The sequence below is a fragment of the Solanum lycopersicum genome, chromosome 4 (genome assembly GCF_036512215.1).
Source record: "Solanum lycopersicum chromosome 4, SLM_r2.1".
Classification (NCBI taxonomy): domain Eukaryota; kingdom Viridiplantae; phylum Streptophyta; class Magnoliopsida; order Solanales; family Solanaceae; genus Solanum; species Solanum lycopersicum.
The window spans coordinates 19,175,573-19,192,500 of NC_090803.1; the positions used below are offsets into that span (position 1 = coordinate 19,175,573).

The 16,928-nt window shown below is 34.5% G+C and overlaps 1 protein-coding gene across 18 annotated transcripts in view; it reads right to left on the bottom strand.

Moving 5' to 3' along the window:
* LOC101248380 (ubiquitin-like-specific protease 1D) overlaps window positions 1–7,225 on the bottom strand; it is a 48,968-nt gene extending 41,743 nt beyond the window's left edge. For 12 of the 18 annotated variants that reach the window (XR_011220626.1, XR_011220625.1, XR_011220624.1 and 9 more), the window contains exons 1-3: window positions 6,684–7,225; window positions 580–661; window positions 257–484 (exon numbers count right to left, since the gene is read on the bottom strand). Coding sequence is in view for 5 of the 18 variants with exons in the window: in XM_069297092.1 (XP_069153193.1) it covers window positions 257–310 (54 nt within the window). In the remaining 13 variants the exon portion in view is untranslated. The remainder of the gene's footprint in view (window positions 1–256; window positions 485–579; window positions 662–6,683) is intronic. The other 6 variants (XR_011220623.1, XR_011220622.1, XR_741032.4 and 3 more) reach the window with 2 other exon arrangements.
* Window positions 7,226–16,928: the final 9,703 nt, after the last annotated feature.

The following is a 16,928-nucleotide window of genomic DNA, read 5'->3' on the forward strand; positions in this document are numbered from 1 at the left end:
GATCTCTGAATTAACAGGAGCAGCTTTGACACTCCTGTTGATCTAAACAAAAAATTAGTGGACCCCATCTTTCACAATGAATCTTATGCAAATACACTAATTCCTAATGAGTTATCTCATCTCAAAAAACAAATTCATAATGAGTGACAGCTTCCAGTAACAACCAAAATAATAGCAGCAACAATAAAGTGACAGAGCAGAAAAACTATCTAAGAAGTTAGGGGAATAGAATAACCCAAAAAAACAAAACACGTACTTCTCCACGAAAAAGCTGGCGATATTTTCTGTAGAACGAGTAGAAGGATCCCATCCTTTTAGATCAACATTCAGAACTTGTTCACCTTTGTCTACAGGAGACTTATAAGGTTCTTCCTTGACAATAACTCTCGCTTGTATCTTTTTCTTTGTGAAAACTGGTTGTTTGATGTACTTTTGTGGTCACATGTATTTCTTCTTGGAAAGCATTGGCTGGCTTAGACTCTGCCTGCAATTCAATAAGCAAAAGTAACAAAAATTAATGGTTAACTTCAAGAGGAAGAGAAATGAATTTAAGAATGAAACTGTACTTCTGCTTCCAACCTGTTCAAAAACCAAACAGCAAAGGTGGACTATGAAGAGGACACAGATGGTGAAGCCTGTGGCTCGAAGTTATAAGGTGCACCTATAAAGTTATATCAAACTTTAGCCTCTCCTTCTAGAACTAATTACATAAGTAAAGCAAATTAAAATGACAAATAAGACTCAGTTCTAATTCCCGCATAGTTACCCGTGTACATGCACATGCACACCAAATCTAAAGTCACTCCTGTTTGTAAGAAGAAACTCGCAATATACCAAGAGTGAACTATAAATCTCTTCAAGATGAGAAGTAAGCTAGACACACTAGGCATAGGCAGAATGTGTGCTCTTTATTCATGCATCAGTTTCGGAACTATATGAAAGCATGGAAATCAAGATAGAGAAAAGCTCCTGTAGAGTAGTAGAATTTAAACAAAAACTTCTATTCAGTAACGAGTGCAGCAAATCCAAATACACAGAAGAAGGAGACAGTGAAGAAAACATAGCACGTAACAAGGAAACAGTGCAAAGTCTACCAAAGTCTACCAGAAGGAACCAAAAACAACAACAAAATAGTGCGACAATCAAAACACAATAAACAACATACTAGGATAGATTATTGAAAACAACAATAAACAATGATAGATATAAAGCAAGAACTACAATAGTACAAATAGTGTAATGGTAAACACCCACCCTAAGCAAGACAACACTACTCTTCCTACTAACCTTCTACCTAACTACATATCCTCCACACCCTCCTATCTAAGTCATGTCCTCGGTAACCTGAAGTTGTGTCATACCCTGTCTTATCGCCTCTCCCCAATTGATTGTGTTTGTTCACCTCTCAGGAACTCTGAAGATTCATTGCCCTGTACTCCCATTTTCCCCAAAGGAACTTCCCTTAATTAAAATATATAAAAACTTATAGAGTAAAGATATCAAAAAAACTTAACATAGTCCCAACTAGGAGTGGAAAATGAGTGGATCTAGTCCCATATGAGTCGATCAAAAACGAGTTAAAGAAAAAATGGATAAAGTACTAGACTCCACTCATATTTTAAATGGATAAAAATGAGTTACCCAATGGATAATATGGGTAAATAAGGAAACCCATATTATAATAGGAATCTTGTTAAAAGTTTAAAAACAAAATCTTCACCTTCCTTAAGGTGCGTGAGAAGAAGAAATTCATGTTAAATGACAAGTTTAAAACCGTGGAACAATTTTATTGGTCATTATATAATTAAGTATTATAATTTGTAATATATTAATTGTCATTTTTTTCTTTTTTTTCTTTATATTGGTGACCCCAATTTCTTTAAAGCTTTTTCATTTTTAAATTTTTTTTTTAAAAGTTCTTCTTCGCAAATTCTTTGTCACCATTGATGATTTCTTAAAATATCCATCATACTATCATAAGAAGGAACTCTAAAAAGAAGTAAAAAATAGTGGGGAGGATGTTGATTTCCACCAGAAAGTTATTAATTTTAACTTAAAGTTCATGTTTTTATTTGAACTCGCGGGAGGATTCACCGGAGAAGAACACCAAAAAAAAAATTATGAGAGTTCTTTAGTCTTCATTTATGCTTCTACTGAAAATCCTATTACATTTATGCATAAAATTCATGATTACATTGCCTACATTTTTCAAAGATCCATCGAAGAAAATAATTTTCTATCTTTGTCTTCTTTAGTCTCGCCGGAGCACCACCTACAACCATAAAAATGTTGTTTTTGTCGCAAGACATCAACAACATATTTGATTTCACACACAAAGAATACTAATAAAATGCTTGATTTCATCCATACTTATCAATATTTTAAAAGAACTTCTACAGATCTGAAAGTTTCAATTTGTTTCACCGGCAAGAATGGTGCCCATCGCCAACTCCAACATCACTAAACTTCATAATTGTTTTATTGTCTCATGTTCTCTCTTCAAATTTCTTGTTTTCCTTCAATTTATGAATAATGATGAAGAAAGAAGAAATGGATTTTAAGAAGAAAGAAATGTAAGGCGAGAGGAGAAAGAAAACCTAGATTTCTACCTTTTGCATAATTCTTGAGAAAATACTAAGCGAAAATGGTTTCAAGAAATTAAAATAACGTGTCAAAACCCGTGTATAACACAGTTTCACACAAAAACTGATATCATCTTCGGAAGGGGCATTAATTTCACTTTAAACAAGATTGAGTGTGTAACATATCTCGTCATGATACTTTAAGCGTGTAACTGACTTTTGGAACAAGTTCGGGGGAATTTACGTCTTTTCCCTTTGAAAAATAATAGTTGCTTTTTATTAAAAAAAAAATTAAAGTTTCTTTCATCCCAACCAAATCAAAAAAAAAATCTAAATATTTTTATTAAAAAAAATATTTTTTTAAAAAGTTTTTTACCACCCCACCCCCCTACCAATTTTCTTTCTTTAATGAATGAACATCTTTTACCCATTTACCTACCCTCATTTAAATGGATAATATGAGTATTATTCATTTACCCCTTTTAAATATGTTGGGTACCTGACCCATTTAAAATGGGTAAATATAAGTGGATACCCATATAAATTACCCATTCTGCCACCCCTAGTCCCAACAGGCACAAAGACCAGAAGTATTGACCTTATCAACAGAACAAAAGTCATGCCTCACGCACCCATCAAATTGGTGTCAACACAGAAGTAGCAAGGATGCTCAATTATATTATCATTGAAGAGGATAAAACATATTCTTTCGAAGGTGGACTGTGGAATAACTGAGAACATCATTATCATAATAAATCAAATCCAGAAACCACCTATACTATTGAACTAAAACAGCATGATTGTGGAAAAACAACAAAAATGCAGAATTTAATGTCAAGACTCATGCAAATCCCATTATGAAACATAGATGTAATGGGTTTCAGTAAAGAGTGTTTTGCCATCTTACTATGGTGCTAGGGTCTGCAATCCAAGAAGGAAGAGTTGGAATGCAGCATCTCAGAATTTGGATTGGTCCTTGAAAAAAGAACTATTTATGAAGCGGAAATCTGAAAGAGCCGGAGGATCATTGGAAGACTGCCTTTTTCTTTTATGAAGTAAGAAGTTCTCACTGGCATAAGGCATCTGGATGGTGCCATATTACAAAGCAGAAGCTTTGAGAGCTTTTGGGCCAAAAACAAAAGCTAGTAAGCTTTGTAAGTAGAAACTAAGTTAGACTACACAATAAACATGGAGCCAACGAAGTCCACGAAATTGTGAATGACTCAATGCTATTAACAGGGGAGGAAAAGCTCCATCTGAATAGAAAAAAATAAACATTTAGCTTTTAGAGCATGAAGAGGAGTTGAAATCCGATCAAAACACCTGTGGTTTCTCTCATTCCAAATAACCCAAAAAATGACTGCAGGACCATCCCCCAGACTTTTCTGATGGCTTTGTCAGCTCTCCTACTGTTTCAAAGTTCTTTTCAAAGGTTCTCAGATGCCTCAGGACTTCAGGCTAATCCAGACAAAAGCTCAATCTATCTGAGTGGTGTGAATCAAGCAGTTAAGCAGGAAATCTTATCTATTGTTGTCTATATGCAGGGAAAAATCCCTTCAAGTACTTGGGTGTCTGTGTCTCCCTATACTTCAAAAGGCTCACAAGTGGCCAATATATGTCACTAGTAGATAAGATCACAAAAAAGATTAGGTGTTGGTCAGGAAAGTTATTGTCATATGCAGGAAGTGTTCAATATATTAAGTCAGTGGTCTTTGGTATTCAAATCTACAAGGCACAAATATTTGTATTATCTAAGAAGATATTGAAACTTATAGAGGGGATCAGCAGATTCATTCTCTGGACAGGGGCAGCAACTCTGTCAAGGAAAGCACTTGTTTCTTGGGGCATGATTTGCTACCCAAGAGCTGCAGGAGGGGCTCAACATCCTGAATCTTTCCTTGTGGAACAATGCTACTATCTGAAACAAATATGGGCTGTGGATCAAGTGGGTGTGTGAGTATTATTTAAAAAGGGAGAACAAGAAGAATCATACTATACCAGGTAATACAACTTGGGTAGTTGAAAAGATCCTGGATTCCAAAAAATACATCATGCAGGCTACTTGATGTTATCGGGACCTTTTAACTACATTCCAATCTATGGTGGTGGGAGGTAGATTCTCAATTAAGAAACTCTACACTCGGCTCATGCCACAATATCAGAAGATAAGGTAGTGTTCTTTAGCAAAATATTCATCCTAAACATAAATTCTGTCGATTGTTAGTCGTTTGGAGAAGATTATCCACGGTAGATAGATTGCTTAAGTTTGCGATTCATGTGACAATGGAGTGTGTATTCTGTGACACTGTACTAGTAACTTTTGGGCCAGAATGCTTAGACGGTTAGCTTTGATAGGAGCATTGCTAGTTCCTGTAATAGAGCAACTTTTTTGTATGACTTATTGATGAAGTACAGTATCTTTACTTGTAATAGCCTAGTCTTTCAGAACAGTTGTCCTATAGCTGCAAATTTTCTTTGAGAAGTAGGAGGTCAACTCCTATTTGGCTTGTACAGATTACTTTCGTACCAATAAAATTTTGTTCTTAACCACAAAAATGTTATATATTAAGCTTGCTGCCTTGCTCCATAGGATACAGGTGTCTTATATAGAACATTTTTTCGCTTCAACACAATATTTTCAATGTAAAGAGAAGTGTGTTAAGAAGCTGAAGCGATCTTTCCTTTTTGTGTATGTCTGTATATTCTTGTATTAGATAGGTTCCCCAAGGTTGATTTGCTACTTCCACAACTTGGCATCATGAATAAGCTTAACTTGTGGATTTCATTGTTCTCATCAGCATTAATATTCAAGATTCCCTTAAAATGGAGCAAATAAACCATATGGACGGAAATTGTTAAAAGCGGCAATCGATTTATGTATGCTTAGTTTTTCGAGAAAAACTGAATTATTTGCAATGCTTCTTAATTATAAAAACATAACTTTCTTTCATATGACTGTAAACTTCAATTCTTCAAGTAATTATTTCAACCACATGAACTCACAAGTTGTTGTTGCTGCGAGTCAATATTCAGCTTCTCTAATAGATAGTCTCTCAATGTTCTGTTTCTTACTTTGTGATAATGCAAGTGTCTAGATATAGATCATCAAGCAATTAGTGAACTGGTTTAACCGGCATTTAAGTATCCTATACTATTGAGCATTACTTTTTTTATTATCGCCTTCATACTACAATCCTTGATATGGTCTTGATCTATCTTAAAATCTGTAGAAGGCATCTCACATGAAGACTGCATGAATATACTTACTACATCTATAGACTGAGATAGCTTAATTTCCCAATCAGCCTTCAATATCCTGTAGGATCTAACATGTATCCTCCTAATCTGGTAACAACATAAATTTAAATCCATGGACCAGCTCTGCCCATCATATTGGTTTCTTTAAGAATATCTAACACATGCTTCTTATGTAAAATAATAATACACCATGCTTGACTAGGTGATGTCAATGCCAAGGAGATTGTTTAAATGATCTAGATCCTTGGCTTGAAAATTTCTGGCAAGACGTTTCCTTAACTGGTTGACCTGCTCGGTCATTTTCTGTAATGAGTCTAACTACTATGTTGCTTACTATACCACCAGATAAGCACATTAACCAGGTGAAATATGACAATCAAACACTGAGCGATCTGCTTCACTGCCTTCTCTACCAAAATTTTTGAATAACTATGCATAACTTTCCAATCCTAGCTCATAGAGAATGTTTTTAATCCATAAAAACCTACATTTTGCAGTAAATGGCACTCTACATAGTTTAGAACTCACTACTAATACTTCATACTTCTCTGAAATGCAAAAAGATGCTACATACTGTGTTTTTTTTTTAGTCGAATTGGCCATAATGCAGATGCTACACACTGCAATTTAATAGCTATTGTCTTGTACAGCTGACTGTAAAGCATAGGATAAATCAGAAGCTAGTCTATAATAGTATTGTAGCAAGTTATTCTGACTAGAATTTCACAACATGCACCGAATGCACGAGCAAGAAAATACCTACAAGCACATAATGCTAGAAATGGAACTGCGAAATCAAACAGTAATAAGCAAAGAGGAAATGAATAAAATTCAAAGTCAAACCTGACCGGAACCGACCCGTTTCCTCCATTCTAATTCATCCTCCTGCAGTTTGATATTTGCCCTATACTTTTCACCTCCATCGGTAACCTAACACCAATGTTGCTAAACAGAGATTTTTTTAGCCTAGCAATTTTGTCGGTCAATTCTGTATCTGATAAATTCGAAAGTCCTTCTTTTAGCTCTTCTCCTTCCATGGTGATCGATTACTGTTTTTCAGCAGGCAGCCGTGGTAAGGCGTAGTTAACCACCAGCTCCGCCGGAGAGTCGTCGCTGTTGAATATCTTCTCCCACTCTATTGGTATTCCCTTAGCGCTTCCTCACCTTGAAGAAAAATGTAGTTATTGTTAAAGGGATAATTTCACAAACTTCTAAGGTGGAGAACAGAACGAAGAATTCTGTTTCTTCATCCTCAATCGAATATTTTATCATTAATTTAATCCCTATTTTTTTTTCTGAAAATTCACTTTTCTCTTCGTAACACTCATCTCTCCTAATTAAGATATTAAGTTTACTTTATTTTCATTTTGTTGTAAGTATTCTTTAAAGTTAAAATGGTTAGTGAACCATTATATTTATATCAATTTGTATTTTGGATCTTTCTACTTTAATTTTTTATTATCTGGATCTTTAATCCCTTTCATCATGTATATAATCTACTCTCCCTTAAATAGATGACATGTCAAATTCATGTCATTTATATCAATGACATGTCATAATATCTTTATTAAGTATTTTTTAAAAATTATTAATAAAAAGGAAAACATTTAAATTTATATTTGTTTCTTAAAATAAAATTTTGAAATTCCTTCATCTTCTCCCCATTCCCAACTTAAAACAACAAAAAAAATGTATTCCCTTGATGATTGTATCTTCAAAATTGGGTTATTTCCTTTATTTTTTGTACAATTTTGCGCATGTAAGGGTTTGATTTTGTCGTTGCACTTTTGTGGCTTTGTCTTTATGACTTTCCCCTATATTTCTTCCTCTCCTTTCTTTCTGGGCGATCTTCATCAGTCAAATGATGAAGAAGATGAAGGATGTATATAACACATAGCACTCGAGAAGCTTTCCTCCTCCTTCAATCATCACAAAATTATCAACCTAAGTCGCCACCGTACCATTAGATCTGGCCAACGAGCATCGCCACTGTCGACCTCTCCCTCTGCCGACGAATGAATGGACTCAAGGAGGTTTCAATGCCAAGACCTTTTAAAGACAATAACAAAAGTAAAGGGAAAAAAAGAGTCGAGCATGAAGATGGTTGAAAATGAAGGTTAAGATGGGTGAAAAAGCCTCTTTCAGTCGGGCTAGATCTAGTATGCTTTCCTTGTATGCTCGTTGTCATCCATGGAGAGAGTTATTGACCCATCCGTCTTCTTATACCTTACCTATTTCCGTCAGCGATTTCGCATATAGGGTCAAGCGAAATCTCAGCTATTTTCGGGTCAACTATGCGATGATTGTACTCATGTTTAGTTGAATGTGTTGGAGTTGATTGTTGTAGGGATTGTGTGGATTGCACTGTTTTGTTAGTACCTATGTGTGATTTTGAAGCATACAGATTGGAACATAACAAATGCAAAGCTACTAATTCGATTTTGTTGTCCAATACACTATCTGCTTGTGTAATCTAATTATGTTGTTTAATTGAACTCGAATTTATGCATTAACTGAGCTTTTCATACTAATCAATAATACATTGTTTCAATTAAAAGAAGAAGAAGAAGAAGAAGAAAGATGGGTGAAGAAGATGAAGGTTTTTTACTGAATTTTTTATTTTTATTTTATTCTATTTTATTTTTAATAATTTTAAAACTGAAATATAGCACTCACTCGCCTCATGGTGCGAGAAAAAACACACAATTTCGCCAACTCAGTCATCTTAAAGACACATAAGTTTGGTCAATGCTCAGAGGGGTTTGGTAAATTGTGCTTTATTGAATTTAAGAGTTCAGATGACAAAATGATAAGTAGAAGAATTCAGAATACAAATTGATACAAGCATAAGGGTCCACCAGACCATTTCGCCTTTTTTAAATATATTTAAAATAAATATAAATTAATTTATATTTGACAATTTTATCCTTATATATGAAAGTTTAGATCTAATTTTAAACTATTTATTTCTATCAATTAGATCATGTTTCTTCGTTGCTCATGAAGATGTTTAACTAGAACAAAAGTTGATTGTTCTTATTGAATTTCTCTCTTGTGAAGTTCATTCTTATCTTTCATTTGAAGAAATTGTTCCCAGAAAATGATGGGTTATTGTGGGGAAAAAATCTATGTGGATTGGTAAATGTGAAATGTTGAATATTTTGGGTGTGCTGACGACTGACACTATCGATTTCTCACAACTTGAATTTTATTATATCAAAATAAGTACCGATTTCGATCTTACAATCTTGATCACACTTGTTCGATTCAGTTCAGCAACACTATTTACTTTAGCACTCACTCTTGTTTGCTCTCTTACTTTATTACTTGGTTTGTTACTTTGCTTCTTGATTGGTTGCATACAATTTAAATGGATGACTTCTATTTATAAGAGGTGCTGGAACAATCTAGCTAAACATATTTTGCTACTATTTTCTAAAATATTCTTTCAACCACTGAATTCTAGCAATACACTATCTAGTTTAATTCTAGATTATTCTCTTTAGAATACTCATTCTATATATCTTTCTTCAATTCTCTACAACTTCAGAATATTCTAAAGTTTTCTTGACTTGTCTTAAGTACATAATTAAGTTGATGATGAATTATTAACATGAAATGGAGACGAAGAGTAATATTTGGTAAAATGGTGGGTCAGCTTAAATAAAGACTTTGATCTTTGTTGGACAAAAAAATAAGTATTTGTGCTGATTTATTTTTAAAATATTTGTTAAATGAGTTGTTTTTATATAATATTTATTAATATGAAGAAATTAATATAAAGAAGGGTAAAATTGTCAAATCTTCATTAATTTATATTTATTTTAAATAGGTTTAAAGAATGGTTACAAGTAAATATAAATAAGGGAGGTAGACTTAATATTGTAAACCACATGGGAGGTGAGTGTTATATAGAGAAACATAGAGGGATGTCTTTGAAATTATCCCTATTGTTGATTGCAGTTTCTTTTTGGTCTCATAATTAGAGATATTATTTATTGTTTTCACTTCAAGTGGTGAAAATGGGGGTAAAAGGGAGGGGCGGGGGCAGGGGTGGGCATTCGGTAATTCGATTTGATTTTAATTTTTTTCTTCAATTTTTGGTTCTTGTACAACGTGTATCAAACACTGAATTGAAATAATTTGATTCGATTTCAGTTTATATTATTTTGGTTCGATTTTCTTATTTCGATTTTTTTAATGAGTCTGCTTAGTGGGCTTTGACAATCTTTTTGTTTGATTTTTTAGCTGAATGAACTAAAAATAGTTACATCAAAGAAATGCATTAGTCTTTTATTTTTTTTATTTTTTATTTTTATTATTCAACATTAATAATTATAAATATATATTAATATTATAATATAATATGTTTCGATAAATCAAAATATCGAATAACACAAAATCACATATCAAAAGCCGAATTGAAATATTAAAAAAAGAAAAACGTATACCGAATACCTAATCAAAAATCGAAATATCAAAAAAATTTGATTTAATTCAGTGTTTCGATTTTCCGGTGTTTATGTCCAACCCAAGGTGGGAAGGAACAAAGACATGTCCCATTATTTTTAGTTTTTAGTGTTTTTTTTTAATTTTATATAAATTTTATAAAAAAGTATAATATATTTTAATTCTATTTTTAAATAAATTTTCGATTGAACAATTATATATTTTGAGAATATAAGACACAATTTTATCACAATGAGTCTACATACTATTCTTATTGTCCATTTTAATTATATATAGATATAGATAGATAACACTCACTAAATACAATTATGTAAACCAAATACTATTAGAATTAGAAAACATCCAAGTTTATTTTCCACAAGTTTTCCTTTTCCTTATCCTTTTCAATTTTTTTAATTTCCAAACTTATAAATATAGGATATAACACACTCTTGAATATTAACGTCAAATTTGATTTCGAAACCTATAAATATAGGATATAGCACCCCCTAAATTTGAAAGAATATTAATGTTTTTTTATTTTATATTGTTTAATGGCGAAATCAAATATGATAACAAAGACAGATGACAATCCGAAGAAACAAGAATGTGAATTGGATCCTACAAAACTTAAAGTTAACATTGACTATCTTATTGATGGAGGGATATACGATTCAGTTTACAAGGTGTTTATAATGGACAATAAATTGCAGGTATATATTATCACTAATTTCTACCATTAATCTTTTTTCTTATACTAGCTGGCTACTTGATTTTTATTAATATTTTTTCTTGTATTATTAACTAACTACGTGATTTTTATTAAATCTTTTTTCTTGTATTATTAACTAGCTACTTGATTTTTATTAATGATTGCGTTTGTAGCTACTTTTTTTTTCTTATACTAGCTAAACTCTATATATACATAAATTGATTTGTCCATTTTTTAATTCTGGACTAATCTAACCGTTTATAAACTATATATTATTAGGGGTAGGTTTATAAAGTTATCAAATATTTAATTTTTACCGTTTAACTAATGAAAAAGGAAAATATTATGAAAAATTTGTAACTTTCAATTAACCCTTATAATATTAGTCTATATACTAAAAAAGCCTATAATATACCATTTGATCCTTCCAGATCTGTAACGTTCATATACAGAAATTCATACATTTCCAATGGTTAATATATATATATATATATATATATATATATATATATATATATATATATATATATATATATATATATATATATATATATATATATATATATATATATATTCACTTATACAATTCTCTCTGACTTAATATTTTAAATTAATTTTCAGTAAAAATACTTGATTTGAGCAATGCACAAAGAAGGAATATACTAACAAACGCTTTCGCGCAAGAAGTTTCTATATGGTACAACCTACATCACCCAAACATCGCAAAGGTATTCATATTAATTTTATTCTTTTTCGTCACTTCATTTAACTTACTACATACATTTATATATATATATATATATATATATATATATGATAGAATATATGTCTTCACTTAATAAGTAATGGACCAGGTCCCTTACTACACCGATGAATGAAACCAGAAAGTAAAATACAGTAAAATCAACACGATGATTTTACGTGGAAACCTCCTTGCTTAAGGGAGTAAAACCACGAGCCGTCTCACAGGATTTTCAATCGTTTTCACTAATCTTCAAAAGCAAAAGTAAAACACGATTACAACAAAAGTGAGAAAAAGTTTTTAATCTCACGTTTAAGCAATAGTCCATATTGCTTAACAAGCCTAAGTAGAAAACAATCTACCCACTAAGCTATCCCACTTGGACAACCTAGACTTTTTACACTACACAACGATTCCTTTATAGATTCAGGAATAGTTTACAGTTTAAGAACAAGAGAATGCATTCCTAAACAACTACACGAAAAGCTCCAGAGATTGCTGTTGTTCTTGGAATAATTCTGCCTTTGCTTGGTAGTGGCCTTTGCAAGAGTTCTTGAAAAGTTTTTATCAAGTTGCAAAAACTACTAAGATGTTTAGGAAAGTGCCTTTTATATGGACAAGTCACTTTCCTTAAACTCTTTGCTATTGGTTGGAGAAGCCTTACTTTCTGACGCCATCGGGAAGTGTGCACCTACTTTCTGTACCGTCTCCAGCTGGCAGTCAACTGGCTTGTCACCATGAGAGTCTGGTACCTCTACTAGGTCCCTGGGTTTGTTTCATCTGCAACACTCAAGTAAGAAACCTGGTACCTTTACAAGGTCCCTAAGTTTGTCAAATCATCAAAACTACAAATAACATTTTCCCCCTTTTTGATGATGACAAACAATGATCTCAGATCTTTTCCAACTTTGTTCTCCCTTGCTATATTCCCCCTTACTGTATATTCCCTCTTACTGTATATTCCCCCTCACTATATTATTTAGCTACTTACAGTTTTACTTCCCCCTTTTGGCATCATAAAAAAGATATGCAGTAAACCATTGATGTCAAGAAATACTGAACAAGATCAAAGCTAAAGAGCAATCAATTAGTAAGGGAAAAGCATGCACAAAAGAAGATAATCAGAACAGCAAAGCAATAAGTCAACCAGCATGCCATCATGACATTAATACATTAAAAACAAACTGAATATCCATCAACACAATGATAAGCCACAAAAAAAAACACAGGGGATGATTGTTTAACAGGCTAGGAAGAGGGGGGAGGATGAGACAGGGACTGGATAACAAGAGTGAGTCGTGCATTGGCAGCATCATTATCTTTGATGGTCTTTTCCTGCAAGGCAGTGATCTTCGCCTTCAACTCAGCATTCTCTTTCTCCAGAGCTTGTACCACTGAAGAACCAGGTCCCTCACTCTGTGCAGTAAGCAGTTCTGCTTTGAGTATAACAATCTCTGCCTCTTTACCACTCAACCGCACAGTGAGCTCCTCAACCTCGTGCTTAAGCTGATCCTGATCTTCAATAAGTTGAGACATTTTGCTCTGTGGATAGCCTTTTCCTTCAATGCACTCGCACTCAACCAAGGTACTCTCGGAGATAGTCTGCTTAACCGTCCCAACTTTTCTAACACTGAGAGGAATTTGAAAATGCTTGAATACCTCTGTGAGAAAGTATCCGTAACCCATTCCGTGAACACATTTCCTCTCAATGACAGTTTTTTGGATATGCTCAAGCATTAGACCAGGGAGGTTCAGGGCTTCGAAGCTGCACAACATCTCCATCACAAACAAATCAGCAGCAGTTACTACTGTCCTCTTTTTCAGTGCGAGGAAGGAGAACTTTGTTGATGAACTCAAAGACCAACTAGTACTCACTCTTCATGATTTTCTTATAAATCCCAGCAACCTTGGTTGTGGGTGTCTTAGAAATCACAGAAGCAAACTCAGAAGAGCAAGTTCTGCCCAGAACAGACCGGGTCCCCTCTTTAAGCACCCTGAGAATTTGCTCAACACACCCTCATCTAAACATACAACAATGTTATTTACCCATGTGAGGATGCTCCCATCGTCCTTGAATTGAACATTGTAGTAAAATTCGCGCACTTCTTTTTCATGGAGGATGGGGGATTTCCTGTTGAACAAGTGTAACCAAGATTGGATCTCTATCATATTGTGAAGAGAATCCATGCCAGGAAGAGTTATGATTCCCATATAAAAAATTCTTCCTGCCAAGACGGCTTGGTTTCTCAGGCTGTCAACAACTTCCTGCATGTTGACACCTTCATCTCTCTTGGCTTGGGTACCAGGTCCCTGTGACCTCTTCCTTTTTCCCTCAAAACTCTTCTTTTTTGACTTTGTGTTTTCAACCTTCTTTGAAACCTTTCCCTTTTTCTTCTCTGACCTCTTTTTCTTAGTTTTCTTTTCCACTTCCTCATCAGACAACTCAACCACAGTAGTCTCAGGTATTCTAAAATTTGATACCTTGAAGGTTCTTGCACTTCTAACTGCAGCAGTAGAATGTGCACTAGCCTTCAAAGCATGAGCCATCAACTTTTGAGCGGCAGACCTAGTAGTAGGTCGTCTCCTAGGGGCCTCCTCTACAACCTTCTCCTTCCCTTTTCTATATTTCTCCCCTTCTCTTCTCTCAACCTTCCATTTTAAAGGTTCCTCCTCGCTTTCAGAGTCAGAGGAAGAGGAAGAAGAGTACCTTCCTATATCAGGGGTTTTATCAAAAATAGGTTGAGTGGTTCTTACCTCTTCCCTCTCCAAGACTTCATTTTTCTCCGCCATTGCTTCTTCCCGCATCATAGCCAAGCTCTCAATCACTAATTCTTCACTTGCTGCCAATATGTTGGACTCAGAAGCCTTATGCTTGGGTAGATCTCCTTCAAAGAGATTGTCAGGCAACATGTCTTGAAACAGACCAGGTCCGGTAGGCACGACTGAACTGTTTAGATCTATGGCATAGAAGGGATTATCAGGAGTGTCTTGTTGAGAACTGGAAGAGGGATTGAGTCTAGCCTGTGTAGTAGTCAGAGAGTAGAAAGCAAGAGGCTCTATTTCACTAAGAGCATCTAGCATCTGTTTGGAGGAAGATGAAGGAGAAGACATGTTTTTCATACGAGAAAATGGTTTCTTTGAACAGCGAAGAGAAGAAGAAGAAAACAAATTTTTGCCTTTTTAGCTTTTGCTAAAACCCTTCGTAAACAAGAAGAAAGTTAAGAGACAGATGAGGATTTCAAAAGAAGTAAATGGGGTTTTTTAAAAGGCGTGAAAAGGTGCCAGGTTCGTGATTGGATGTGTCGTTTGAGAGAGAAACGATGGGACAAACGGTCAGAGTGACCGATGAATGACACGTGGCATTATCAACGGTCATATTTTTCAGTTTCAATTTAATGTATAAATGCTAACCTGGACAGGCACCAGGTACCATAGCACAGTTAAATTTCATTCCTCGATTGTTCTAGTTGCTTCCCTTGCTAAGCAGGTCCTCACTGAGAGTATACATACAAACGGTACAAAAAGGATCTTTGTTCAAATATTTAAATATTCACACAAAGGATACCTGCACTGCAATTTTAGCCATCAAGGGAGTTCAACTTTTGGAAGCTAAAAGCATCACTTGGAGATCAATATGCCCAACCTCAACCGATTTCTCTCAAATTGATCCTTGCTGAGAGCCTTGGTGAAGATGTCTGCAATTTGCTCCTCTGTTGGACAATATGTGAGCACAATATTTCCTTTCTCAACATTATCTCTCAAAAAGTGATGTCTAACATCAATATGCTTTGTTCCCTTATGGTGGACTGGATTCTTTCCCATACTAACAACACTAGTATTGTCACACATAAGAGGAATTGCTTTGATGTGAATCCCAAAATCTTCCAAGTGTTGCCTGATCCACAGCAACTGAGAACAGCAGGTTGTAGCAGCTACATATTCAGCTTCAGCAGTTGAAAGAGCCATAGAGTTCTGCTTCTTGGTATTCCCAAGACATAAGTGATGATCCATAGAAAAGAGCCATTCCAGAGGTACTCTTCCTGTCAACTTGATAACCAGCAAAATCAGCATCTGCAAAACCAACCAGATCAAAAGTATCACCTGCAGGATAGAAGAGAACCAGGTCCCTTGTTTTCTTCAAGTATCTGAGAATACGTTTTGCGGCCTTCAAGTGTGAATCACGAGGACATGCTTGAAACCTGGCACACATTCCAACATTATACACAATATCAGGCCTGCTAGCAGTCAGATATAACAAGGATCCAATGATTCCCCTGTACATTGTCTGATTCACAAGAGGATCAGATTCTTCTATTATCATCTTGGAATTTGTTCCCATAGGAGTATCAATAGGTTTAGAATCAAACATATTGAATTTTTTCAGCATCTCCTTAATGTACTTCTCCTGACATATTGAAATCCCATTTGATGATTGCTTGATTTGCAGGCCCAGGAAGAATGTCAATTCACCCATCATGCTCATTTCAAACTCCTTTCCCATAAATGATGAGAATTCTTCACACAAATGTTCTGAAGTAGCTTCAAAAATTATATCATCCACATAAACTTGAATGATAAGCAATTATTGTTCTCTTTTTAATAAGAACAAAGTATTGTCTATCTTGCCTCTTTTGAAACCATTCTTCAACAGAAACTTTGACAGCCTTTCATACCATGCTCTAGGAGCTTGCTTCAGACCATATAGTGCCTTATTCAATCTGAACACATGATCTGGTAGCTCTGCATCTTCAAAACCAGGAGGTTGCTTGACAAACACCTCCTCTTTGAGATCTCCATTCAGAAATGCACTATTCACATCCATTTGATACAGCTTGAACCCCATAAATGCAGCAAAAGCTATTAAAATTCTAATAGCTTCCATTCTGGCAACAGGTGCAAAAGTCTCATCATAGTCTATTCCCTCTTCTTGATTGTATCTTTACACCACCAACTTGGATTTATTTCTGGTAATCATTCCATTTTCATCAAGCTTGTTTCTGAAAACCCATCTAGTTCCTATTACTGTTCTGCCTTCTAGTCGAGGAACCAGGTACCATACCTTGCTTCTTTCAAACTGATGAAGTTCTTCTTGCATAGAATTGATCCAGTCTGCATCACCTAATGCTTCTTTCACATTCTTGGTCTCAATAGATGATATGAATACTGAGAATGCAACTAGATTTCT